General features: G+C 47.4%; 1 protein-coding gene across 4 annotated transcripts in view; it reads right to left on the minus strand.

Moving 5' to 3' along the window:
- The window catches only part of ABCC8 (ATP binding cassette subfamily C member 8), an 81,003-nt gene that overhangs the window by 35,084 nt on the left and 18,488 nt on the right, over positions 1–27,431 (minus strand). For all 4 annotated transcript variants that reach the window (XM_025266720.3, XM_044929580.2, XM_025266719.3 and 1 more), the window contains 6 exons: positions 23,520–23,684; positions 20,146–20,301; positions 11,663–11,797; positions 11,180–11,342; positions 2,211–2,251; positions 890–1,035 (listed from right to left, as the gene is read on the minus strand). In XM_025266720.3, the coding sequence (XP_025122505.3) occupies positions 890–1,035; positions 2,211–2,251; positions 11,180–11,342; positions 11,663–11,797; positions 20,146–20,301; positions 23,520–23,684 (806 nt within the window). The remainder of the gene's footprint in view (positions 1–889; positions 1,036–2,210; positions 2,252–11,179; positions 11,343–11,662; positions 11,798–20,145; positions 20,302–23,519; positions 23,685–27,431) is intronic.

A 27,431-nucleotide genomic window follows, 5' to 3' on the forward strand; every position in this document is an offset into this window, starting at 1 on the left:
CCCTCTTTCCATCAGCTACTTCATTCCAACAGCCACCCCTCCTGCCAGCTGCCTCGGACCTGCCAGGGTCCAGGAGAGGGATGTCACTTCCCACAAGGCTGGAGGGGTTTGAGTACAGAGGACGTTTGTTCCTGTCTGGTCCCACTGGTGATAAGGAAGGACATAGCCAGCTCTCCCCAGAGGCACGCCTGCCCGTTGCTTTCACAAAGCTAGTTCAGCGGCCTCGGGGGATCTTCACACTCCAGCTGTGGCATTCCCCAGCCAGAGCCTCGGCCTTCTACCTCCAGGCTTTCACTCCCAAGAAGGCGATGCCTCTGGGACAGTGGCAGAGTCACCACTGGGCTCTTGAGCCCTGAAGTGGGGCCTCCCAGAGTGCAGGCCAGTTGGAGACAGGGGGTGCAGGCGCCTGGGGAAAGCCTCTTCACCGATCGGGGCTGTGAAGGCGCTAAGTCCCGTGGAGAGACCACGGGTGTTCAGCTTGGGGAAGACAAGGATTTCAGGGATGCCTTCTAACATCTACGGGGCTGTCATCATGTGGGAGAGGGATGATGTTCATTCTGAGTGGCTCTGGAAGGCAGAACTTGGATATACCAAGTTCGGCTCAATGTCAATTTTTTTTTTTTTTTTTATGGAGTTGTCTTGAAGGTGACATTGAGTTCCCTCTCCTTGGAGGACGTAAGAAATTTGGCTAGTCCTTCTCAGGGATGGTGTAGAGGGGAGCTATACATGGACTGTGTCCCTCTGACCAACCACAACCAGCTTCAGCAAAGCCCACAGCAACGGGCAGGCGTGTCCCGGGACCAAACAGCTGTGGTTGCTGTGGTCGCCGGAGCGAGCCTGGGCCTGACACATGAGCAGCCTGTCGCCCTGGCTGGACCCCTCCTCTCACCTGACCAGAGCCTTGACAGTGGACCGGACCACGCTGGACAGCAGGAACAGCGGCGTGACCAGGATGTGGAAGAGGGAGAGGGAGGCGAAGGCCACCGAGGGGGAGAAGTCGGCCTCTCTGAAGAAGCTGACGTGGCCCACAAAGGTCTGTGGACAGAGGCACAAATGAGACAGAGCAGAGCAGGATTCAGGGCACGGGCCCCTCCCACACTGGCGGGCCTCAGTCTCCGGGGAAGGAAACCAGAAGCGGGGAGCAAGGGATCCAGGGGAACTTCTGGTTGGAGATGCTGTCATCCTCAGAGTCATCTCATGGAACCGTCCCTCCTGGCCCTGCCTCCTTCATTGCAGGAACACCAGGAGCCCTCAGGTTAGGTCAGCTCTGCCCACTCAGACAACAGTCCTCAGCCAGAAAATGTAAACATGCTATTTACAAAACCACCTCCTCAGCTGTGCCCCCCAGCCTCCGGCTACCTGGCTTGGCTCGGTAGCCTCTGTTACCCAGAGTTCCCCAAGAGCCAGGCCGGGATCCAGCCCAATAAGTCATGTTGAAAGTGAATTCCCAAGCGTGACTGACAGGCTGTGAACTTGACACAGCTCAGGGACTCCGGCCCCGGGGGAAAGAAATGCATCTTTTTAAAGAACCGCAGCAGTCACAGAAGCCAAGGATGGGAGTCCTGAGAGAAGGGGCTGTGGGCGTGTGGCCTTTTTGGAGGGGTGTGCTGCTGGCCCTCACTACTCAGCTCCCACACAGCTTTGGCCAAAATTGCTTTAGAAAACCACCACTGTGATATTTAATGACATGGAGAATTGTTCATGTCATAGTCTTAAATTTTAAAAAGGTTGCAAAACTGCGTGTGAAGCACAATCCTATTTTTGTAAAAATGCTGTATTCTGTGACTCAAGAAAAGACTGGAAAGAAATACACTGAAGTTGTTGCCAGTGGGATTATGGGTGATTTAAGTTCTCTTTGCCTTTTCCCTTCTGAATTCCCCAACATTTCTACAAAAACGTTTCTCACTTTTATAATGAAGAAGTTTGATGGCACTTTTTTAAAGAAAGTTAAATTGCTCTCGAGACTAGGCATCGGGTCTTCCAGGCTGGGAGGCAGAGGTCTTGTCTGCCTGGATGGGGTGTGGAGAAGCGACCAGCTCCATATACAGACAGACTTGCCATCCGTGACCCTGTTCTCAGTGCCCCTGCTGAACCTAGCTCCTGAAGCCCCTGTACAGAAAGGCCAAACCCTGGGAATCTCTCACTCCAGAAGTCCCCACTGCCCCCAACCAACCCCCCAACAATGGGAGATGGAGAAAGGATCCACTTACGATGAGGACAGCTGCAATGGGGATGGCCGTGTTCATGAAAACTGCAGAGGAAGCACAGAGGGAGTTTAGCAGGATGAAGAAGACAGCTGGAGGTGAAGCTGCCCAGGCTGGACTTGAGGCAGGGCAGCCTCGGGGGTCCTTACCCAGCCTGCAGGGTGGAGCTGGGACAGAAATCTTAGCCCTGTGGCACCTCCAGCTCCTTACCATGTGCCCTCAAGATGCTTATCCCCTGTCCTTGAGTCATAAAAGCCTCTAAAGAAAGGCTGAAATGCTCTTACTCCGCTCCATGTAGACAGTGTGAAGAAAGCCCTACGAGAAAATGGCAGGGGGAAGGATTGGAGAGTTGGCAGCCGGTGGTCAAACGTGAGGTCAGCAGCATGTGTTTCTGGGGGCACCGAGTTGCTTCTCCTTCCTCTGTCTCTGGTCCCTGAATTTCCCTGGACTGAGGCTTACAGAATTCCTAATCTCCCAAGGCCCTTAGAACTTCCCTGGTGGCTCAGATGGTAAGGAATCTGCCTGCAATGTGAGAGACCTGGGTACAATCCCCGGGTCAGGAAGATCCCCAGGAGGAAGAAATGGCAACCCACTGCAGTATTCTTGCTTGGAGAATCCTCATGGACAAAGGAGCCTGATGGGCTACCGTCCACGGGGTCGCAAAGTGTCGGACACGACTGAGCAACTAACACTTGCACTCTTGCATGGCTCTTAGGAAGGGTTTCAAACTCATTCACACTGAGGTATTAGTGACTGAGGACAGCTCGAAGCAGGGACTGCCTTAGCTCTAAGGCTGGGAGTCCATGCATAGGTGGGGCAGTAGGTTTCCTGCAACGGAAGCCCCTTCTTTGTTCTGTCTACAGAGCAGTCCTCAGACTCTTCACAGGGACCCCAAAGAGCAAAGAGATCTGGACTTAAAGTCAGAGAAGGGTGGAGTCCTCATTTTTTCTAACCTGTGTAATCCTGGGCTGATCATTTACCTCCCTGGACCTCAGTTTCTTTCCCCTGAGTTTTGTTAACTTGTACCGACTTGTTCCCACACTCAGGCGATCTCCTCAGTGAGAGCAGGTAATGTAGGGAATGGACTCCATGAAGCCTTAGTGCTACCTAAGTACTACACCTCCTGGGCGGCTAGCTTAGCCCTGCTCCTCTGGACCAATCTGTGAGATGCCGGAGGCAGCCCTGACCCCTGGCCCAAACTTCCGGAGAGAGCACCCCTCTTGGAGTAAGAGATGCCCATTCTAGCTGCCACCATCCCACCACCTCCCCTTTCCTTCCTGGAGCCTCTTCTAGACCAGCCAAGAGTCTGGTTCTACAATTAGCCAGATGAAAGCAGAAGGGGCCAGGAGCCAGAGGCCAAGGGCTCAGCCTGTGCACATGGCCCCTGTTCAATGAATGGTGAAGCGTCTGACACTCTGAAAAATTCCAGACGTTCAACACCATTCCAAGAAGCTGACTGTCTAGTTACTCTAAGAGTCCAGCACCAGCGAGAACATCCACTGTGTGTGTTGGAGATGCGGAACCCCAAGAGAGAGGAAGAACGTGGTCCCTGCCCTCATGAGGCTCCCAGTCTGCGGAAGGAGGTAAGGAACTATGCTCCCAGGAGGCACCTTATAGGATGGGAGACAGCTCCTGTGGGGCTCTCAAGCAAATAGGAAAGACACTGTTCCCATCTTTGGGGAATTCCTGATCTATGGGCCCTGCCATTGCAGGGCTCCCTGTCTCATGGAGAAGATATGACTGGAGCCCTTGGGGCACTGCCAATCTCTTTGACCACAGGGCTTTTTATCAACACTAATATCATACATGACGGTGCTTTGACTGCTCTTCCTGGATGAAGGCTCCATGGTCTCCTGGTGCCTACCACAATGCCACAGCCCTCCCTCATGGCCCTCTTACACTGCAGGGGGCAGGATATAAGCAGTATTGGTTTTCCCACAGCACAGGGAACCCAGATCTGGTGCACAGGACACAGCATGGCCATCACTGGCTGGGGAGGGGGAGGGAGAGGATGATGCCCATCAGGCCTGGGCCCTTGACCACCACCACACAGCTTGAAAGACAGGTAGCCTCGCCCTCGGAGCTCCCTCAGGGCAGATGGCACCTTCCGTTCCTCTCCTGCCCATCCTGTCAACAGGAACTTGTGCACCCCACCCCTGCCCCAGGCCAAGACCCCTCCCACACATGTGGGGGCTCAACTCCCAGCTAAAGAACAGGCCAGGAAGTTAGATTATAAACCGGTAGGACTCGCTCAGAAAGCAATCTGGTGCTTCGGAGCTAGAGCTGCACAGAAGTTCAGATCTTCTGATCCTGTAATCTCTCTCCTGGGAATTTATCCTGAATAATCACTCAAGAGAAGCACAAAGCTCTCAGTAAGACGGTGTTGGCCGCAGCACTATCTGTCACAGCAAAACGAAAACCGCAACCACAGCAAAGAAGCACTGAAACGAAGTAAACTGGAAACATCTAACAGGAGCGGCTGTTTTAGTAAACAAGGGATAGCAACTCCAGGCAGGCTTTACAGTCAGGAGATGTGTGATAACTGACATTTTGTTCTACTCCGTGTTTTCCTTGGTCGTGATTTTTTAATTTATATATTTTTTTTCTATTTTATTGTCCTCATTCTTGTAGCTGCCTGAACTCCTTTGAGGAATGAGACGAGCTACACATAAATCTGAAAAGGAGCATTCCAAAGCTGATGCAGCAACACGGAGAACACAAGTGATATATAATTAACTTCTATCAGTTCTGGCTATTGTATGGAGACGCTAAAAATGAAAATGTTATTTTCCATTGTCCTCATTCTCTTTTGCAAGAACGGCCTTTTTACAGGGAGCTCTGGGTCACTTTCAGGGGTGGGGGTTGGGTGAATAGACTCGCCAGCTGCAAGATCAGCCCCTTAGGACCTGGGGTGAACACAGCTGGAACTGGGGGTGTCGGTGCCGGAGACTGGGAGGTGTTAGCCGCAGGCATGCTACAAGGTCTGGCATCCCTCTGCACTCAGCAGACCCCCCTGTGCCTGGGATGAAGGTATGGTGGGGTGGGGTGGGAAGGGAGCTGGGCATCCCTTCAAGCGGTCATGGCTTGAAGACCTGAGGCCTTGCCTCCATTTCCCTGAACCACATAAGGGCCTATAGGAGGAGAGGGAAATAAGACCAAGAGTAGATTTCTCTCCAACTTTGGCATGGGGTAGGCTGACTCACTTTGATGTGATCTAGGAAAAAATTAAAAAAAGAAAAACATGACAGTGCTCAAACCTTGAACGTTGGGGAGCAGGAAATACTGTTAAATAACACGAAGTGAAAGCAGAAGATTACGAAACGAGGTGTGAGTGTGATGCTGTTATGGAAAAGTTTAGTTGCATGTAGGCAGGCCTGAAAGGCCACCTTCAAAGGGGAAAGCCTTTCTGTAACAGCGCAGAGTTAAGGACAGATATTGTTTGAATAACCCCCTCCTCCTTTAAGAAATATTCATTCAGAAATTGAGGGTCTCCTCTGTTCTAGGCATTGCGTTCCAGGCAACCAACACAACCCCTCACTACCGAGGGGTACAGTAGTGAACAATGGTGTCACCCCTAAAACAAAATAACACATCCCCTGAACACAAAGCAGGGCTCAGATAGCCCACTCCCTGCTGGCTTTGGTCAAGGAATGCTGCCCGGCCTGCGGGTGCCAGCCCCCACACTGTAATAACAGGAGCTTTTCATCTCCAAAGCACTGATAAATATTTCAGAAGCCACGCGTCGGGGAGGCACAGTGAGCCATTTGTGCCTCTGGTTAAGTTCACCGCCTCCCCCCAGGCCCAGGGGAGAAGCTGCCGGCTCACAGTGAGGCAGGCCGCACCTGCAAGAGTGCTGTTCAGTCTAAAGTCAAGAGAGGGAAGGAAAGCAGGTTCATGGTGTGTCCGGCACTGGAGGTGGTGGAAGTGAGGCGGGAGGCTCACAGCCAGCTGAGCCCTGCCTCCAGCTCCCCCGACACCGCCTCCCTGCCACCCAGCGGTCCCCTCCCCAGGCAGGCCAGGGTGGGCATCAGCAGCCCACTGTGGCTGCACCAGCTGGCGGGAGGAAGAGCAGATGCTGAAGAAGTCCCGAGAAGCTGGAGAAGTCTGGAGGTCACGTTGTCCCCAGACATGGGCTGTCTTCAGTCAGGGCCTCCACCCAGGAGGAAAGAGGGAGCTTAAGACTCACCAAGAATAGCCAGGCCCTGGGTTTCCAGGAGGGGCAGGTGCTGGGTGCTCCGTGAATGGCAGAGCTGGGTTTGGCGGGGAGGGGGGGTTGTTTTTTGTTTTTCAGGACAAAGTGTGAGGCCAGTCACAATTATCCAAAGTAAACCACCCGAGTGTGGTTCCAACCCGACTGGGAAGAGGGAAGGTCCCTGACCACACAACACTGGAAAAGACGGCAAACCCCTTTCCTTTAAACTCCTTCAATGCCTCCCTGCCTCAGGGGGAAACCCAACGCACAAGATGAAGCACTATCTGTGGGAATGAAATAAGAGAGGCCAGGGCCAGGTGTGCACCATGAAAGCAAACCCGGGAGATTTAGAACTGACCACAGGCATGGCCCCTGTTCACGTCATGGTCTCCCACAAGATGTGGAGGGCAAAAGCCATGCAGCCTCCTCTCCAATGCCCAGGGCCTCAGTAGAGTCTGGCAAGGAGAGAAGGCTCTGGAATGAGTGCTGCATGAAGGACAGAATGAACGGGCAGCATGCCGGCTGGGTGATGGGTAGGGCCTGGGACCCTTCTGTCACCTCTGCAGAGCTTGTCCTCCAACGCATGGCTGGACTGGACACCTAGGGCTATGTGGGTGCTGCAAGAAAAGAACGGTGGGACTGACTTCTAAGAGGAAGCACAGCACTCACCCCTGCTTTTCCTCACTTGGTCTTCTTACTAAAACCTGGCCTGTGCCAGCTGCAGCCAAACCTCCTCCTGCATGAAGCTTTGTGTGCACTCCCTGCCCATGTGGGCTTCCTTCTTCTCTATTCTCTGCCATTTATTGGCTGAGGACCTCAGAGAGTCCTTTCCCTTCCCTGAGCCTCAGTCTTTCCTGCTGTAAAATGGAACACCAGGGGCACACAGCTCACAGAGTTGTGAGGGTTAGTGCAGCGAGTGCAGAGCAGGTCCTGCGGTTGAGAACTCCCAGCCACACTGTCTCTTGTACGTGAGCGCTGACTTCTCAGCAGAGTATAAACTCCTTGAGAACAGGAGCACATCTTTTGCCCTTTTGGGTGATTAACACAGGGCAGGGCTCGCTCAGTGCCATCTGAGTAACTCACATCTGTTTTTCTTCAAGAGGAAATACCCATTCTGGATATTGATAGCAGGGAAACTGGACTCATTTCCTTTTCACCCCCTTGTGCTGACCTGCCCTGCACCAGCTCAGGGGTCCACACACAGGAGATCTCAGTGATGCTGACACCGAGACCATCAGATAGAGTGTCAGAGGTAACCTTGTCTGCCCGACAGTCTGACTGCCTGGTGTATGATGACCAGACTGAAAACCCCGCAGGCAGCACCACCGATGGGCCCCATCAGGAAACGTGACTCCAGGGCTCCACTGTGGCACCAGGACCCCATGGTTGGTGCCAGAAGGGAGAATGAAAGATGCCCCATTACCTCAAGCCTAATCACCTGTGTCCTAATTCCAGGTGACAGAGAGCAGAAGGCAGGAAGTCCAGGAGGACGTAAATGAAAACACACTCAAAGCTAATAACTGCAGCCTGGCAGGGCCTCTAACCTGTCTCTCCCCATCCCACCATCAACCAACACAGAGAAACCCATCCCAGGAAAGGTGAACACCCAGCGAGCAGCACTTGGCTTTCCAAGCTCTCTCTCTCCAAGGGCTTTTCCTGTTCCCCTCTCTGCTTTCTTCCATGGACCAGCCTCGGCTGCTCTGTTTATCTTTCTAGGTCACCAAGTACTGGACAGGCTAGGGGCCCTGGGCACATCCCTGCATAGCTCCAGAGACCCTGACTCCTTCCAGAGTCATCTCAGCTCTGGACAACAAGCAGTCTCCTTGCCCTAGGTCCTCCTGCCCCAAACCCTTCACAAAGCTATGTCTTGTTGTCTGGGGGCCCATAGGACAAAAAGAATTTATTAGACAGGCTTCATTGGGCTAGCCCGGAAACCTAGGCATCTTTTAATGCTGTTTACATAGGAAGCCATGTCCCAGCAGGCTGCAGTTCAGATCGCAGGAAATGAGCATACATTTCCTAGATGCAAAGGAGCTCCCACATGCCCCCGTCTATATGGTCCGAGGCTGCCTCTACCTTGCTGCCAGGAATCTTGGGGACTTGGTGCCCCCAATTTCCTTACTGCTTCCCTTCTCTCTCTCCCACTGTAGCAACGGTGAGCCTGCCCCACTCCACCCTGCCACATTCTTGTCGGAGGGAGAAGTCCTCCCCTACCTCAACAGCTGTTCCTCCCGATGGGGTGTCTGGAAGCCAAGTGTCTGTAACTCACGGAGCTGAACATAGTGTGGGGTTACTGTTACCACGACCAGACCCAGGGGTAGGCAGAGCTGACAGACAGGCTGAAGAAGGCCTGGGGTTGTGGACACTGGTTTCCCTGAGCTCCCCAGAGGCTCCTTCCCAATTTCTCCTGTTCTATCAAGTGCTCACAAGAGTCCCTTGGATGGCAAGGAGATCCAGCCAGTCTATCCTAAAGGAAATCAGTCCTGATTATTCACTGGAAGGACTAATGCTAAAGCTAAAACTCCAATACTCTGGCCACCTGATGAGAAGAACTGACTTATTGGAAAAGACCCTGATGCTGGGAAAGATTGAAGGCAGGAGAAGAAGGGGACGACAGAGGATGAGATGGCTGGATGGCATCACCGACTCAATGGACATGAGTTTGAGTAAGCTCCAGGAGCTGGTGATGGACAGGGAAGCCTAGTGGGCTGCAGTCCATGGGGTCGCAAAGAGTTGAACACGACTGAGTGAATGAACCAAACTGATCAAGTGCTCAGTCCAGGAGGAGGCCACAGGGTCATGGCAGAGGAACCTGGAATGTCTCGGTGAGGAGTCCAGGAAGCCTGCGACACTGATCACTCCATTCTGTGAAAATCAGCTCTTAGCAGGATTTCCTGCAGAAAGATGCCATGGCTGGTGCCATGATGGTGGATGGGCTGGTCACTGCTGCATGGACCAGGATACCATCTGTCCTGTGCTGTCTGGCCAGACACAAGGAGGTGCTCAGTGCAAGCCCTGCCCTGTGAGAACCTTCAGGTTGAATGCAGGCCACTTTGCCCTGCCAGACCCTCTCTTTAGGCAGTGGACTGCCAGGAACACACAGATGACCCGAATCCCATCTCTTTCCCCCGTGCCTCTCTGGGAAACACAAGTCAGTGCACCCTCCACTGCTGCCCACTGCTGGCACGCCCACACGTATGTCTCTTCCTGGCGCATCAAGAGAGCCAGCTTCAGCTGGTGGAGGGGGCGGTAGTGTCTCTCTCTCCTAATTCCCTTCGTTTCCCATTCCCATCAAAGCCCATTCGAGGTTGCTTTTCTTCCATTCAGAGACCACAGCCTGAAAATGGTGTTCCATTGTGTCCTAAGTTTTCTTCACCTCATTTAGGTTCTCAGCTCTGAGAGTCTCAGAGATTCCAGAGAATCTAGTCTGAGCCATGCTATTAACCTAGAAGTGACCTCAGGGAGATACCCACTCTGGGCCTCAATTTCTCATCTATAAAATGGTTCTCCTAACTTGCAAAAACATTTCCCATTTACTTATCCCTGCCACATTCTGTGTAATTTCCACAGATATATCTTTTTATTCACAAATCCCCTCTTCGGCTATGTGAATTCATTTAACCTGTACACTGAGTTCTTGCCCTTTTATTTTTTCTCTTTGGGGGCTTCCCCTCAGCCCTTCCTACCAAAATGGCTCTTAAACTGGGCAGATCAGGGAATCGGTATAGGGTCTTCTAGCTGCTAAATATCTACATCCTGATTATGGACTTGGGCAGTAACTGCAAAGCGGTGAGTCCATGGAGCCACTAGACCAACTGTGGAGATAAACTTGGGCCAGGACTCCATCCACAGCCTGACCTCTATATGCTCACTCTGACCAGGAAGCCATCTGAATTCAAGAACTGAACTTCTAATTTTGAGAAGTTCTTTTGGCTTTCTTTTCGCTGTTTTGCCTTGTGCCCTCCTTTAGCTCTTTAGTTATTTTAACACGTATATTTTATTATCTCTTTCAAACTATTCTATCATCTCTAAGTATTGAAGAACTAATTCTATTTTTTGCATTTGCTGACTTTCACTCTGATGGTGCATCTTTTCTGGTGGATTTTAATTTCTTTATTATTAGCTCATTATTTAACAGGAATGTTTGCCACTGGAGTCCTATGTTTTCTGGAAAACGGTTTTAATATGTGTATCTTCTGGGACCACAAGAGTTTTATGCTTTCTGGGTTTTTTTCTCTATTTTCTGGATTTGGGCTTCCCAAACCACTTGACTAATGTAAATTCAGTATCTATACCTGTAAGTACCTCAAGTTTGAGCTTTTGTTCTTTAAAGAGAAAACTTCTCACTCCTAAGGCCCCAGGGAGACAAAAGCTTCCTTGTAGCTTCCTTAGGGCAGTGGCAGCTCAGCCTGACTTATTGAAGAGAAGTCCTCACACTTGGGAGAATTCAAAACTGCTGTTATTTATTCATTTACTGATGCCTCTCAATAACACATCAGCTTTGTAAGACATCAAAGACCACAGCTGTCTTTCTCATCACTGTCTCTTGAGGGCCAGCCCAGTGTCCTGCACGTGGCAGGCTCTCAATACAGTTGCTGGATCAATGGCTGAGAACACTGCTTTCTGGCAGCTCTAAGAGACAGTTTGATCATCCCTGGATGGGATGGTCCCAAAGTCTCCTGCTTCTGCACCCCTACTTCCTCCTCCAGCCCCGACACCCTATCCTGGCATGTAGGCAGCAGCACAGAGTGCTGGCTGGTTGGCGGAGGTGGGGGGTACTCACTGGAGATGGAGGTGCAGATGGCAAAAGCCCTGAGGCTGGTCATCTCCTTCTTGCGGGTCATCTCAACCCGCGTGCGGAAGATGTTCTCCCAGGCATACAGCTTGAGCAGCTTGATGCCACGGAGCATCTCATTGGTCTGCTTCAGCCTCTCATTGGAGTACTCCTGCCAGAAGTCCCCAAGTCAGAGGAGGGTTTCCTTTGCCCCCATCCCACCCAAGAGGAAGGAGCTGAGTCAATGCCCTTGCCGTTTTACAGATGAGGCCCAGCTTCTGTCCCCACAGGAGTGTCCCTGCATTAACCCTATTTCACAAAGAAACTGAAGTCTGGACAGCTGACGTGACCTGTTTAAGGCCAGTCACAGTGTGGATGTGTGAGGGGCTGTTTGGTGGCACCGGGGGAAGAGTGAGGACACCCGCCAATACGAGGGGAGACGAGTGGGGGAAGGATGGGGAGAGGGGCCACATGTACACTGTGGATACTTACCAGTGTGCTTCGCTGGGCCTGGGAGAGCTTGGTGGCCACGAAGTACTGGACAGGGGCCAGTACAATGATGACAGCCGCTCCAATTAAGGCACTGATCCCGAGGATGTAGTAAAGGAGAATCACACCCACGATGATCTGAGGGAGGGTCGTGGAGATGAGTTCCCTTTGACCTGGGGGCTGCCCTGCCAGGTCGTGTTGATGTTGTTCCGTCACTAAGTCGTGTCCAACTCTTTGCAACCCCATGGACTGTAGCCCGCCAAGCTCCCCAGTCCATGGGATTTTCCAGACAAGAATACTGGAGTGGGGTGCCATTTCCTTCTCTAGAGAATCTTCCCAACCCAGGGATGGAACCTGCATCTCCTACACTGACAGGCAGATTCTTTATCAGTGAGTCACCAGGGAAGCCCCTGCCAGGGGGTATTAACAAAGTCTGCACTCCACCCCCTCAACCCCACCACCCTGAAGTGGGACATGCCTTGGTGTCCAGCCTTCCAAAGTTTCCTGGGAGAAAAGAGGAGGTGTGACAATGTGATTTCAGAAGGAGGGATTAATATGATGGGTTCGCACACAAGCAGAGAGTTTCTGGACTGGCAACTAAATACATTTATCTGCAAGCTTGACTGGGGCATTCACTCTCTCCAGGTCTACTTTCCAGATGGAAGCCAGTCTCAGAGCTGAGGCTGCACAAAGAGTGACGGTACCTTTTGTTCAGTTTGCTGCTTATCAAGGTTGGTATTTCACTCTATTGGAAAAAAGTGATACCTGAGAAAAGAGGTAAAAGAACGGCACCCATGCCTGACAAAACGAGTCCAGGCTCTGAGAGTTTACTTTTTATTCTAATGTTCCTGGTGTCTTTAATTTTTAATGAATCCGGTAGGTATTCTCTAAAAAGAGAATTCATTCTGCTTCTAGCTTTATGTAAGTGACAGCCGGCTTCTGAATATTGATGAGAAGTGTAAATTACTCTTGCCAGCCCCCAAAGCCTCAAGATGACAATTTCGCAGGTTGCCTTCAAAGGCAGACACTTCTAAATTCAGGGCTTATTCTAGAAGAGCAGATGTGCTGTCTTCCTTAATTGGAAAAAAAAAAAAAAAGGTAAGGTTGGCCCTGCACTGCCTGAGCCCTCATCAAATTGGCACAAAACTCCTGCACCATCTCAAGGACAGAGGAGTGGTTGGCTGACTCTGTAATATCTATTAATTACAGAACACCTCCTCCATTAGCGGGTTCTTAGGGGCTGGAAAATGACCCCTTCACCACCTACCTCCCAGTGTTTAGCTGATGTTAAATGCTGGCACGGGCGGGCAGAGGAGCACATTAGGGAACATTCCTACTCTTGCTAGAACACACTCCCATTGTCATTCCGGAAAATTATCCTTGGCATCCACCTTTTTCATTAGCTGTTCTCATTTGGAGGCTATCAGGGTGTCGTTCAGCAGCTTGAGTAAAGATGGACACCACAAAAGCTCTTAGAGCACTCCCAGAACACTCTCAGGGCCCCAGCTGGGTATAGGTATCTGTACCCACCACCACCTCCAAGGCTGGCAGCTGCTGGGGATGTGACCACTGCTGCCACCAGGCTCATCCCCACACTTTGCCCACCCCGTGTCATGCTCCCCAGACCCTCTGTCTGCTCTGTTCTTCTGCAGGGGTCTGAATGGACCACGTGGAAGAACACACCAGAAATCAGGGATTTGGAGTGCGCAAAGCAAGTGTGGAGAATAAAAAGACTATTTTATCTCCTAGTCACAGGCCAGGAGAGCAATCTCGTGTAGTAGTGGGGCGATCACAGTCCAAGAGTCGGGAGCCCTGAGTGTGAATGCAGTCCCAGCACTTACTGGCTGTGCAATATTGAGTCTCAGCTTCTTCATTTTTAAGGTGGTGATTTTAACTGCCCACTTAGCAGAACTGTTGTGAAGATTGCATGCATGCATGCTAAGTCATTTCAGTCACGTCCGACTCTTTGTAACCCTATGGATTGAAGCCCTCCAGGCTGCTCTGTCCATGGGATTCTCCAGACAAGAATTCTGGAGTGGGTTACCATGCCCTTTTCCAGGGTTGTGAAGATGAAATGAACATATATGATAAGCACATATATAGTGCCTGGCACACAGCTGGAGACAAGGTGGCCGATCCTCCTTATTAAACAAACAAGCCTCATGGGAACTCTGTCACTAGGGAACCACAGAAAGGATATACCTGGGTATGGTGTTGCTACCAGCTTGCTGGGTCGCCCAGGGTAAGGCCCTTGCCCTCTCTGGGCTTCCAATGCTCATGGGATGAGGTGGCACAGAGGTCCCCACTATGGGCAAGTTCCTTAACATAGTTGTCCATAAGCTTCAGGGGGCCCACAAAGCCCCTGAAATTGTAGGCAAAACGTGTGAATGCACTTTTGTTTTTCTGAGGAGAAGTTTCATTATGTTTTCAAAAGTAATAACCTATATGGGAAAAGAATCTAAAAAAGTGTGGATATAGGTGTATATATAACTGATTCACTTTGCTGTGCACCTGGAACTAACACAACATTGTACATCAACTATACACCAATAAAAATTATATAAAAGAAGTATTTGTAGATCAGTGACGGTGTAGAGCTGGGGGCAAGTATGAGGAGTGACTCATCCAATGGGTATGGGTTTCTTTTTTGGGGTAATGAAAGTGTTCTAAAATTATGATGATGTTGCATAATTCTGTGAACATGCTAAAACCCACTGAACTGTGCACTTTAAATGGGTGAATTATATCTCAATGAAAGTGTTATTTAAAAGGCATATGTAATCCAAAAAGATTCCAATCAGGGAGAGCCTTTGGGGATGAAGGAATGGGGCTCCTGAGCTCTTTTCAACACCATCAAAAGCCTCGTGTGCCCTGTGGATAACCAGGCTGCATATGGAATCCTGAGCCGGTTGAAGGGATTATATTAGTTCTGGTGGTAATACTGGGTCTTGAGGGCTGGTCAAAGCTCTAAGTGCAAATGTACAGTCTTTGAGGAATTAAAAACAAAAAATCAAGGTCTTCCTTGGTGGTCTGGTGGCTAAGATAAATGCAGGGGGCCTGGGTTTTTTCTCTGGTTTGGGAACTACAGCTCACAGGTTGTAACTAAGGGTTTGCATGCCACAATGAATATTGAAGATCCTGTGTGCCGCAACTAAGACCCAGTGCAGCCAAATGAATAAATAAATATTAGAAAATAAATGTAAAAAACCTAGAAAATCAAATGATACTTCATGATAAATAAGTATAGATAAGTAATCAGTGGGGGCTTCCTTGGTGGCTCAGCGGTAAAGAATCTGCCTGCAATGCAGGAGACTTGGGTTCAGTCCCCGGGTTGGGAATATCCCCTGGAGAAGGACATGGCAACCCACTGCAGTATTCTTGCTGGAGAATCCCATGGATAGTGAAGCCTTCAGGGCTACAGTCCATAGGGTCACACAGAGCTGGACACACCTGATGTGACTAAACAGCAGCAGCAGCAAGTAATCAGTGGAGGTAAAAATTCCTACCTAACTTTCCTCCCACTATGTTGTGAGGGTTAATCACACAAGTGAGAGAGCCTGGACAGGCCAGGCACAGGGCAGGGGTTATTAGTTGTTAGTTAGTATTAGTATTGTTAGCAATGGTCCATATGCAATAAAAACTATTATTAATAGTAACCAGGTTTGTAGCAGTGTGGTGGACAAAATCTCCTGAAACCAGTTGTTCAAGGGAAAACAAGGGAAATGATAAAAGATAAAATGGTAAATCTTAGCAGAGCGGAGGGGGCACACGGGTCTGGGAGTGAATAAGTGGGGGATAGCATATGTGACTGTTACCATAAAAAGGACCATCAGATTTTCTGCCCTACATCCAATCTTCTCTAGAAGGAAATGGCAACCCACTCCAGTATTCTTGCCTGGAGAATTCCATGGACAGAGGAGCCTGATGGGATAGAGTCCATGGGGTCACAAAGAGTCGGACATGACTGAGTGACTAACACACTTCTTCCAATCTTGTCTAGCTGCCTCCCTATACAAGCCTCTTCTATTTTCCTTTCAGATCAGATCAGTCGCTCAGTTGTGTCCAACTCTTTGCGACCCCATGAATCGCAGCACGCCAGGCCTCCCTGTCCATCACCAACTCCCAGAGTTCACTCAGACTCATGTCCATCAAGTCAGTGATGCCATCCAGCCATCTCATCCTCTGTCGTGCCCTTCTCCTCCTGCCCCCAATCCCTCTCAGCATCAGAGTCTTTTCCAATGAGTCAACTCTTCTCATGAGGTGGCCAAAGTACTGGAGTTTCAGCTTTAGCATCATTCCTTCCAAAGAAATCCCAGGGCTGATCTCCTTCAGAATGGACTGGTTGGATCTCCTTGCAGTCCAAGGGACTCTCAAGAATCTTCTCCAACACCACAGTTCAAAAGCATCAATTCTTCGGCACACAGCCTTCTTCACAGTCCAACTCTCACATCCATACATGACCACAGGAAAAACCATAGCCTTGACTAGACGAACCTTTGTTGGCAAAGCAATGTCTCTGCTTTTGAATATGCTATCTAGGTTGGTCATAACTTTCCTTCCAAGGAGTAAGCGTCTTTTAATTTCATGGCTGCAGTCACCATCTACAGTGATTTTGGAGCCCAGAAAAATAAAGTCTGACACTGTTTCCACTGTTTCCCCATCTATTTCCCATGAAGTGATGGGACCGGATGCCATGATCTTAGTTTTCTGAATGTTGAGCTTTAAGCCAACTTTTCACTCTCCACTTTCACTTTCATCAAGAGGCTTTTGAGTTCCTCTTCACTTTCTGCCATAAGGGTGGTGTCATCTGCATATCCGAGGTTATTGATATTTCTCCCGGCAATCTTGATTCCAGCTTGTGTTTCTTCCAGTCCAGCGTTTCTCATGATGTACTCTGCATATAAGTTAAATAAACGGGGTGACAATATACAGCTTTGACGAACTCCTTTTCCTATTTGGAACCAGTCTGTTGTTCCATGGCCAGTTCTAACTGTTGCTTCCTGACCTGCATACAAATTTCTCAAGAGGCAGATCAGGTGGTCTGGTATTCCCATCTCTTTCAGAATTTTCCACAGTTTATTGTGATCCATACAGTCAAAGGCTATGGCATAGTCAATAAAGCAGAAATAGATGTCTTTCTGGAACTCTCTTGCTTTTTCGATGATCCAGCGGATGTTGGCAATTTGATCTCTGGTTCCTCTGCCTTTTCTAAAACCAGCTTGAACATCAGGAAGTTCATGGTTCACATATTGCAGAAGCCTGGCTTGAAGAATTTTGAGTATTACTTTGCTAGCATGTGAGATGAGTGCAATTGTGCGGTAGTTTGAGCATTCTTTGGCATTGCCTTTCTTTGGGATTGGAATGAAAACGGACCTTTTCCAGTCCTGTGGCCACTGCTGAGTTTTCCAAATTTTCTGGCATATTGAGTGCAGCACTTTCACAGCATCATCTTTCAGGATTTGGAATAGCTCAACTGGAATTCCATCACCTCCACTAGCTTTGTTCGTAGTGATGCTTTCTAAGGCCCACTTGACTTCACATTCCAGGATGTCTGGCTCTAGGTCAGTGATCACACCATCATGATTATCTGGGTCGTGAAGATCTTTTTTGTACAGTTCTTCTGTGTATTCTTCCCATCTCTTCTTAATATCTTCTGCTTCTGTTAGGTCCATACCATTTCTGTCCTTTATCAAGCTCATCTTTGCATGAAATGTTCCTTTGGTATCTCTGATTTTCTTGAAGAGATCCCTAGTCTTTCCCATTCTGTTGTTTTCCTCTATTTCTTTGCATTGATTGCTGAAGAAGCCTTTCTTATCTCTTCTTGCTATTCTTTGGAGCTCTGCATTCAGATGTTTATATCTTTCCTTTGCTCCTTTGCTTTTCGCTTCTCTTCTTTTCACAGCTATTTGTAAGGCCTCCCCAGACAGCCATTTTGCTTTTTTGCATTTCTTTTCTATGGGAATGGTCTTGATCCCTATCTCCTGTACAATGTCATGAACCTCATTCCATAGTTCAACAGGCACTCTATCTATCAGATCTAGGCCCTTAAATCTATTTCTCACTTCCACTATATAATCATAAGGGATTTGATTTAGGTCATACCTGAATGGTCTAGTGGTTTTCCCTACTTTCTTCAATTCAGTCTGAATTTGGCAATAAGGAGTTCATGGTCTGAGCCACAGTCAGCTCCTGGTCTTGTTTTTACTGACTGTATAGAGCTTCTCCATCTTTGGCTGCAAAGAATATAATCAATCTGATTTCGGTGTTGACCATCTGGTGATGTCTTTGAGTTTCCCAGGTGGCTCAGTGATAAAGAATCCGCCTGCTAAGCAGGAGACGTGAGTTCGATCCCTGAGTCAGGAAGATTCCCTGGAGAAGGAAACAGCAACCCATGCCAGTATTCTTGCCTGGGAAATTCCATAGACAGAGGAGCCTGGCGAGCCACAGTCCATGGGGTTGAAAAAGAGCTGGACATGAGTGAGCGGCTAAACAACACTCTATGTCAGGCTCCCTGCTTGGTGCTTTGCTTACATTATCTAACTGAATCATCAGAGCAACTCCAGAGAGTAGGAATCTTCCCCTTTTTCACAGATGAGGAAACTAAGGTTCAGGATAGGTTAAGTATCTTGAACCCAGGGAGCCTGCAGACTTTCTGGGAATGGATCTGGGATTTTGGCTCTTGACCTGAGCACCAGAATGAAGATTCACCCCCAGGCACAGGACAGGAGTCACAGACTCTGTGGTGGAAGAGCTCAGGATGGGAGAAGGAACAGATGAGGCCAGGAGTCAGTAAACCATGCCAAGAATTCTCATTCTATTGTTGGAGGAGAACACGCCTCCTCCAGAGCCAATCTCAAAAGTTATCTGGCTTTAGAAAATGCCATGTTAGCCATCTGTATGTCTTCTTTGGAGAAATGTCTATTTAGTTCTTTGTCCCATTTTTTGATTGGGTCATTTATTTTTCTGGAATTGAGCTGCAGGAGTTGCTTGTATATTTTTGAGATTAGTTGTTTGTCAGTTGCTTCATTTGCTATTATTTTCTCCCCTTCTGAAGGCTGTCTTTTCACTTTGCTTATAGTTTCTTTTGTTGTGCAGAAGCTTTTAATTTTAATTAGATCCCATTTGCTTATTTTTGCTTCTATTTCCAATATTCTGGGAGGTGGGTCATAGAGGATCCTGCTGTGATGTATGTCAGAGAGTGTTTTGCCTATGTTCTACAGATGTATAGAACAGTCTTTTGGACTCTGTGAGAGAGGGAGGGAGGGATGATTTGGGAGAATGGCATGAAAACATGTATAGTATGATATAAGAAACAAATCGCCAGTCCAGGTTCGATGCAGGATACATCGAACAGGAGGCTTGGGGCTGGTGCACTGGGATGACCTGGAGGGATGGCATTGGAGGGAGGTGGGAGGGGGGTTCAGGATGGGAACACGTGTACACCCGTGGTGGATGCATGTTGATGTATGGCAAAACCAATACAATATTGTAAAGTAAAAAAAAAATAAAATAAAAAAAGATATATATATATATATATATATAAAAAGAAAGAAAATGCCATGTTTTAGATTTCCAAAATTAAAGCCAGCTTATTGGAGAATTTAGAAACGAATAAATTAAAAGTTTGTAGGGCTTCCCTGGTGTCTCAGTGATAAAGAACACATCTGCCAATGTAGGAGACATGGGTTCAGTCTCTGATCTGGGAAGATCCCACATGCCGTGGAGCAACTAAACCCGTGCACCACAACTATTGAGCCTGTGCTCTACAGCCCTAGGAGCTGCAACCACCGGACCCTCACGCCACAACTACTGCGGCCTATGAGAGAAGCCATCAGAATGAGAAGCCTGTGCACTGCAATGAACAGTAGGCCCCACTCACAGCAACTAGAGAAAAGCCCGCTCAGCAACAAAGACTCAGCACAGCTAAAAATAAATAAAATTTTAAAAAGAATTCATTTCTTTAAAAAATCATTTGTAAGCCCCCATGAGGCCCTTTAGTTCTTTTTTTCCTATGTGGAAAAATGTGTGCAAATGCATACATATGTGTTTTCCAATTTAGCAGGAAGCACACTGAATACTAAAAACACATCATGTTTTTAGATACATGCTTTGAATACTAAAAACACACTTAAAAACACATCATGAACACTTTTCAATGTAAGTAAGTACTTTGCTATAACACAACTTTTATGTGAAAGTGTTCTACACATGATTACCCTTCAGTTTTTGGGTTTTTTTTTTAAGGTTGGCTGCACTTTTAAAGTCTTAGTAACCATTGCCTTCTTTGATTATCAAGAGAGACGCCTAGACCCCTTGGAGAGTGTGAGGCAGTGTAGACACCCAGGATACACCCCATGGAGATCCCAAGGAGGTGAAAGGTATAGGTAAACATGGAATGGAAGATGGCAGGCTCTTAGCCACTGGGCATGCACCAGCAGATTCCGATTTTGTGTCTCCCAACTCCCAACAAAGCACATGTCCCTTACCTGTACTGGCATGGCCCAGAGGTTTGGGCACAAGAAGAAAAACCACATGAGCTGGTTGGTGTCGATGGCTACCAGGTTACAGATCTGCCCGGCTGTCATTTCCCCCATGGATAGGTTGGAGGTGGACAGGTGCATAATTTTATTGTAAATCTTGGTCTGGAAATGAGAGTAGAGTGTTTCACATTTGTCATCATCAAGCCCATAATCACCACTCCAGATGCCATGTGTCTCTAAAGCGCAAGGGGCTTTTCAGGCCTCCCCCCATGGAGCCCCAGAGCAGCCCTGTAAAGAGCACTGTGTGACTGTTCCAGTTTTATAAATGGAGAAGCTGAGGCTCAGAGAGGTAAAGGGCTTTGACTACAGTCCAAGCAAGTCAGAGAGGCAGCATTCCCATGAGGAATCTACACCAGCATGACAAGCTACTTCCCCAGCAAGCAAGACCTTTCCCTTGGAGACAGGACTTAATTGGCTTTTAAATCTTAAATGCAGATTGTCATGCCCAGTTGTATTCTTGATTTACTGGAGGCCAGTGGAGAACATACTTGAGAGCCACAAAAATGATGAAAGGTGGCAGCCATCTGTTTTAATGTGGCTTCTCCAATGGGGAAAGGGGTTTGCTCTGGGGCTAAATCTTGTCTTAATTGAGCCTTGAAATAAATACAAGGGTTCAGCCTGGGAAGGTCTTATGTGAGACAAATGTGTATGTCGATCAGCCCTAGCACTATCCCGAGTCCAGCCACCCCCAAGGACCTTGTTCTGTCTCTCCAGGGCACATGAGGAACAGCCACGGTAATGGCGTCCCATGAGCTCTGAACCTAAAAGCTCTATGTGCAGAGTGATTGTGCCTCCCACAAAGATGGCAATTTTCAGGCTATGTGTCCTGAAACAAGGAAAAATGCATTTCTGTCTTAATGACCTGGGGATGTCTGCTCTTGAAGGAAATTCTATTGTGCATTTTGTTGTAAGGTAGATTCCCAGCCCTTAATTCATCTTTTGTGTAAACCCAGGCTTTTTCATGGGGTAGGTCTGCTTAAAGCATGAACTTCTTCTGTCTTTTTTGAGTTATGTACACCATGGTTGAGGTTTAAAATAATGGCAATGACTTTTTTTGACAGATCTAGGCTTATCCTAAGTTATATACAATCGGTTTTTAAAGAATAATAATAAATCTAGTTTCAGTGAAGTAGGAACATAAGTAAACTAACAAAGAAAGCATTATTAAGTAAAGACTAGCATTCACAGAATTACACAACTAAAACCTGGTATATGTCAAAAATTATATACAATACAGGAATTTTGCTTCATAACCTTTTGTGCAAGAACTGTGGTTGTTCTCAAACTCACAAAGACATAAATCTTTATCTATAGATTTCTGTAAATCTTTGAGCGGAAGAATTTTTTTCTAATTTGTTCCCATAATTAATGCCAGCATTTTCTTTTGGGGACATAATGTATTAATCTTTCTTATTCATTCAAAATATTCAGACAGTTTAATAAAAACAATTACATGCTACTACATTAAAAAGCCATATTTGGCTCTTTTAGCATAATTGGAAAATATTAGAGCGTGATTTATGACAGAAATAGAAGGTAGATTTAATTACAAAACTGCTTGGCTACAAAACTGGCTGTTTTTTGTAGTGGTATGTGCCTGCTTATCACTAGAAGGCTCTGAACAGAGGTTGGGATTTTAGAAAGGTTTTCTGAACTTGCAATAGCTTGGTTCTCCTAGATCTGAACCCCTATGAGTCTTAAGGGTCTTGGATTTTTCTGGGATCTTTCCATCATTTTCACATGAAGACCTTCATGAGGAAATGGCTCTGCTTTTCAACAAAAAAAGCATTGGCCATGGAGTGTTGTCATGCACAGCTTCACAAGTTGTGTACTACACAACTCCAGGGGGCGCCATTCACATGGACTATACCAAGATAACCAGAGTTTGGACCTTGACACTGTCCCCAGCCTAGGCTGTACCCTTCTCCTTAGTCCCTTTTCTGCATTGCTTCTGATCCTGGCTCCCAGAGGACCAGTCAATGTAAATGACTTTGAGGAACATTTCTGAAGAATGAGGCAGCTTTGGGATTTAGTCACAACCTCTTAGTGTTCTACTGACTTCATGGGAATTGCTGGGTACGGCAGAATCTGCTAGCTGTCCCTCATTATCCATTCTCTTCTTTTCATAAGAAGAATTTGTAGCAGGGTATAAAAGCCTGTCAGGAATAAAGCCACAGTTTCTAGCTTCTCTAGGTATAGCCATGGGGCCAAGTGTTCCCCAACGGGATGGGTGAAGATCTCTGCAACTTCTGCATCATGATTTGAAAAGAGGTCAGCCTTCCCTCCTACTGTCCCACCTTTATTATTGTTGGTTTAAATGTAGACACAATAGTGGCGATATCCATAGTCACATTAAACCATGGGACAAAGTCATGTGAGAAGGCTTGGCAGCACAACAGTACAGAAGGAGCCAAGATCTCTGATGACTGTATCAGCCCTGACCAAACGTGAAAGACAAACTTCCATCCTATTTAAGCCACTATCACACTGGGTCTCTCCATTCTAACAGTGGAACTAAAATTCTAATGAAAACACTGGGGCTCATCACTATCTTGCCTAAAGGGTCCCTGAATCCTTCCTGACCTCGATCAGCCTCCACCAGACCCTGAGGAGGAAGTCACAGCAGGCAGTAGCAAGAACCTAGACCCAGGGACCAGACAGGCCACATATGTCCCTCTCATCATGGCCTGAGACTTAGGAGCTCAAATTGATCTTGGTCTGGTCTGAAATCGCTCAGTCGTGTCCAACTCTTTGTGACCCCATGGACAGTAGCCCACCAGGCTCTTATGTCCATGGAATTCTCCAGGCAAGAATACTGGAGTGGATTGTCACTCCCTTCTCCAGGGGATCTTCCCAATCCAGGGATTGAAACCTGGGTCTCCTGCATTGCAAGCAGATTCTTTACCATCTGAGCTACTCAGTCTATCTAATCCTGGTATGTCAAAGACTCTTTTTTGTAGCCAAAGAAGACTATCCAGTAGCAGAGCCCTGGAACAGTATTTGTAGAAGGATTATGAGGCTGCACTTGGCATTCAGCAGGAAAAAGTTCTGTGATTGATTAGTGATGTCTGTCCCACTTCGAGGCTAAGCCGCTGACATCTTAGATCTAGTCCAAGGCAGAACTAGGGCTGGAACTACTACAGTTCCAAGGCCAGCCCAAGGCACTTTCCACCGTGTCACACTGCCTTGTCAATGGTTAGTTTCAAAACACTGTCAAAAGGCAACAAAACAATACATTCACAGGGAAACCATTCTTGAGTGTTCATGAGGACACATAATGTGCTCCTTATTGCATAGTGAAAAGATAATCATTCAAGTACCTGTATTGCTCCTCTCAAGTTAATTCCAGTTTCAATGGCGACGTAGTAAGATGCTTGCAGAAATGTCCTTTGCAGTAGGAGGGCAAGGAACAGAAGCACGGCTAAGACATAGGCATTAGCAAGGAACTCTTGGGATGAGACAAAGTAAACTCCGAGAAACTGTGTCTGTTGGAAAGAGAAATTCAGAGGTAGCTGTCATTGCCAGCAAAATGACTGCCATTAATACCTGTTATGGGCCACAGAGGCCATTGTTATAGGACTCTCCATGCTTGAAAGCCTTGTGCAACTGTTTATGAGTGGAAAAATCAGGCTAAACATTCTTGTAACTATAGGGAGGGTTGACTATAGTCTCTTCATCAACCCACCTAGGTAAACAGAATGTGACCCAGTTCTAACCTTATGTCCATAAATATGATTCTTAGCTTTGTGGACATGAGGCCAGGGGATTTCACTCTGAATGGGGGCAAGAATAAATAGAGCAAATCATAAAGCAGTCAAAACTAGAACCACTAAAACAGATCGCACAAGATGTATTCTCTGCTACAAAAGTGGAATCAGCTGAGGTTTAGTCTCACACTCACCAACAGCCTGCACTGTAGAAATTTCTGGGCAGAAAGACCAGCAGAAAACACGGCAGCAGTGCTCCCAGGGAGGGATGGACTGCATCGCCTGTAATGGACCATTTCAGACCCAAGCACCCCAGGCTTGTGGGCTCCTGGGACCTCCTTTCAAATGGAAAGCTTTCTGAACCTCCAGCAAGATCTCAGATGATAAGCAGTGGGGAAAAAAAACCAAATGGTTTGATTTTGTTGCTAAAGATACCAGAGAACAACAGCATGTCTGTTTCTAAATTCAGCATCAACAGCTCCCAGGAAAACTTTGATCTTGATTAAGTCCATTGCTCCACATCAATGTTTCCATGAAGACACAGCTCATCCCTTTCTGAGACTCTGCCCTGAACTCTGCAAGTGATTTGGAAGGTTGTGGGAGCTGCTGCTGCAGGGTAAAGAGTGGTGGGAACAAAATGATGAGAAGGAGCCTGAGGGCGTGTCCACACCAGGATCAGGCTGAAAGGGTCAGGATTCTAAGCAGACGCCTTTTCTAGAGTCAGAAATCCCTGCATCCTGGACATAGACCTTTCTGACAGTAGGAAAGATTGTGCCTCTTGGTTCAAGAGTGCTCTTCCACCAGCGCTTACAGGCCCATGGAACTGGTTCTGGTTACAACTATATTTCCCTTCCTCTGCGGGACAGGGTCGCTCCCTTTTGGGGTCAGCAGGAAACAGTCACAGGGCACACTGAGGCCTCTTAGAAAGAGGGTCCTACTGAAACCTGAAGCCCTGATTCTGCCTCACTTGTTAAAGCACAAGGGGGAAAGGTAGAGGGGGAAGGGAGAAGGAAGACAGTGGGGGTTGCTGGGAGCAGCAAAATGGACCTTAAAATTGGGCTGCTGAGTTTGAGACCTGATCTTACAGGGAAGCAAGGGGCAGGGCCCAGTGTTCACCAGGTGCAATGCTCACAAGACCCAGTGAGAAGCACATCATTATTAGACCAGTTTTATACATGAGGAAATGGAGTTTCATCATGGTTAAGTGGCTGGCCCAGGGTCACATGCTGATAAAGGAAAAGATGTGAACATGAAACCATGTGAGGCCAAAAACGCTCCCGTAGATCCAACACCTGAGCCTCATCCAACCTGTTAACTTTGAGTCTCCTACTGTCAGCTGCAAGCTTGTGACCTTGCAGGGACTGGAACCTGCCCACTCGGCTAGTTCCGGGTCCAAAATGAAGGCATCTGGTCTAGGGAAAAACCTGGTCCTGTTTAACATGCCTTGGAATTCTTCCATTCTACCAGCTTATGTAGAGACCCAGCTCTGGAGAATGGACTCCATTATTTTAAAGCCACAAAGGACATGGTGGGGATTTATCCCAAAGGAAATACTTTAACGTAATGAAATAGCTGTATGTGCAAAGATGTACTGTCTCTGGGTTAGAGCAGGCAAAAATCCATGTAAATGTGTAACCACAAGGGATGGTTAAGTATATTATGATACTCATGGGAAACACTATGTACCCAAGAACACCAATCAATATGAAAGCTCTTAAGTAGCATGGAACGGCTCACATTCACTATATCACAATGATCAGAAAGCACATAGGCTGCAGAATGAGGGCTAGAAAAATCAACTGATCTCACTGTTTAGGTTTCGGGTGCGTGTGTGTTCTTTGTTAAATGCACTCATCAATATCTGTACATTTTCCACAAAGCAACAAATTCTCTTTTTAGAATTTGTTGGAATTTTTGGTCTAAAGGAAAAGCCTTGCTCCCTTTCCCCAAAATGCACACATCCTACAGTCAGAAATAATATTTATTTGAGTCAAGAGTTTTGTGACCTGTTAAAATGAAAATCTGCCTGCAGGTGTAAGTCATTGGGTCATTTTTTTATCTCTCTTCAAAGAGACAGAATAAAAGAGATAAAGGCCAGAGTAGCTACCTTTTGATTAAGAAGTAGGTACTAGACTAGCCAAAGAGGCCAGGGATATTGCTCATGGACGGCAAGCCCTGGGAAGCTTCAAATGGCTGTCAGGGCACTGGCATTGCCCAGCACCTTGACAGCTGGAGAGAAAGGCCAAGGACTTACAGCTTGACATTTGATGAGTGGAAAATGCTTTGGAAGATCAGATGCCCTTGTCTCACATTTTCATAAGCTCTCAGGGAAGAAATTGTATTTGTTTCCAGGGGTTTTCATAGTAGCACTCAATAAATATATTTTAAAGTAATCAATGCATATGATCTTTATCTCCCATCTACTTTTTCTAGAAGCTATCCATTTCCCTATTTTACAGTTGAGCCAATCAAGGCATGCTGAATGTAAGGTTCCAGCTCTGGAAGGCCCTGGTAAAAATGTTGATAACTGTCCTTGACTGCTTATAGACCAAGGCATCCACCCATCCATCCACAACCATTTGACATAGTGGTTTAGAGTTTGAGGTTAGCCCATATCTGAGTTCAAGTTCTGGCTCATTATGTTAGTGACTATGTTTTTAGTAAGTTCCTCAACCTCTCTGAGCTTCAGTTTCTTTACATGTAAGATGAAGCTATTAAGGGTTTCTACTTCAGAGAGCTGTTACGACAATTCAGTGTAACAATGTAAGTAAAAAGTTTTCTTAGGACTTCCCCAGTGGTCCAGTGTTAACACTCCACACTCCCAATGCAGGGAGCATTGCCTTGATCCTTGGTTGGGGAACTAAGATCCCATATGTTACATGGTGTGGAAAAATAAAGATTTGTAGTAAGCATGCTGCTCTGCTGCTAAGTCACTCCAGTTCTGTCCGACTCTGTGCAACCCCATAGATGGCAGCCCACCAGGCTCCCCCGTCCCTGGGATTCTCCAGACAAGAACACTGGAGTGGGTTGTAGTAAGTACTTATACTTACTACATGTAAGTATACTACAAGTATATGGTAATGTCTACATTTTTCATTGAAAAATCATTTCTCTTGTGCTTCTGGGGTGTCAGGCATGGAGCTGGGCACACAGAGGTCAGCCAATGCAGATCCTGTCTTAGGAGACTCAGGGTCAAGTTGAAGAAAAAGAAAATGGGTGTTTTGATGGTGCAAACATGGGATATTACAGGAGCACAGAAGAGGAGCATCTAATTCAATCAGAGGAAGGCTTCCTGGAGGAGGTGACATCAAAGACATGTCTTCGCAGTTCAGAGGGAGTGAGGCATGCCAGACCAGAGCAGCCACATGGACACTGTCATAAAGAGACCAACCTGCACGTTGACATCACAGTCACAGAAATGTGTATAAGTTCTCAAAGTACCCAGAGTGACAGCCACAAATATGGATGTCCAGATGGGGACATAGATACACACAGAAACAGACATACCAAAAGACACGGGGACAA

Source organism: Bubalus bubalis, chromosome 16 (assembly GCF_019923935.1).
Source record: "Bubalus bubalis isolate 160015118507 breed Murrah chromosome 16, NDDB_SH_1, whole genome shotgun sequence".
NCBI lineage: Eukaryota > Metazoa > Chordata > Mammalia > Artiodactyla > Bovidae > Bubalus > Bubalus bubalis.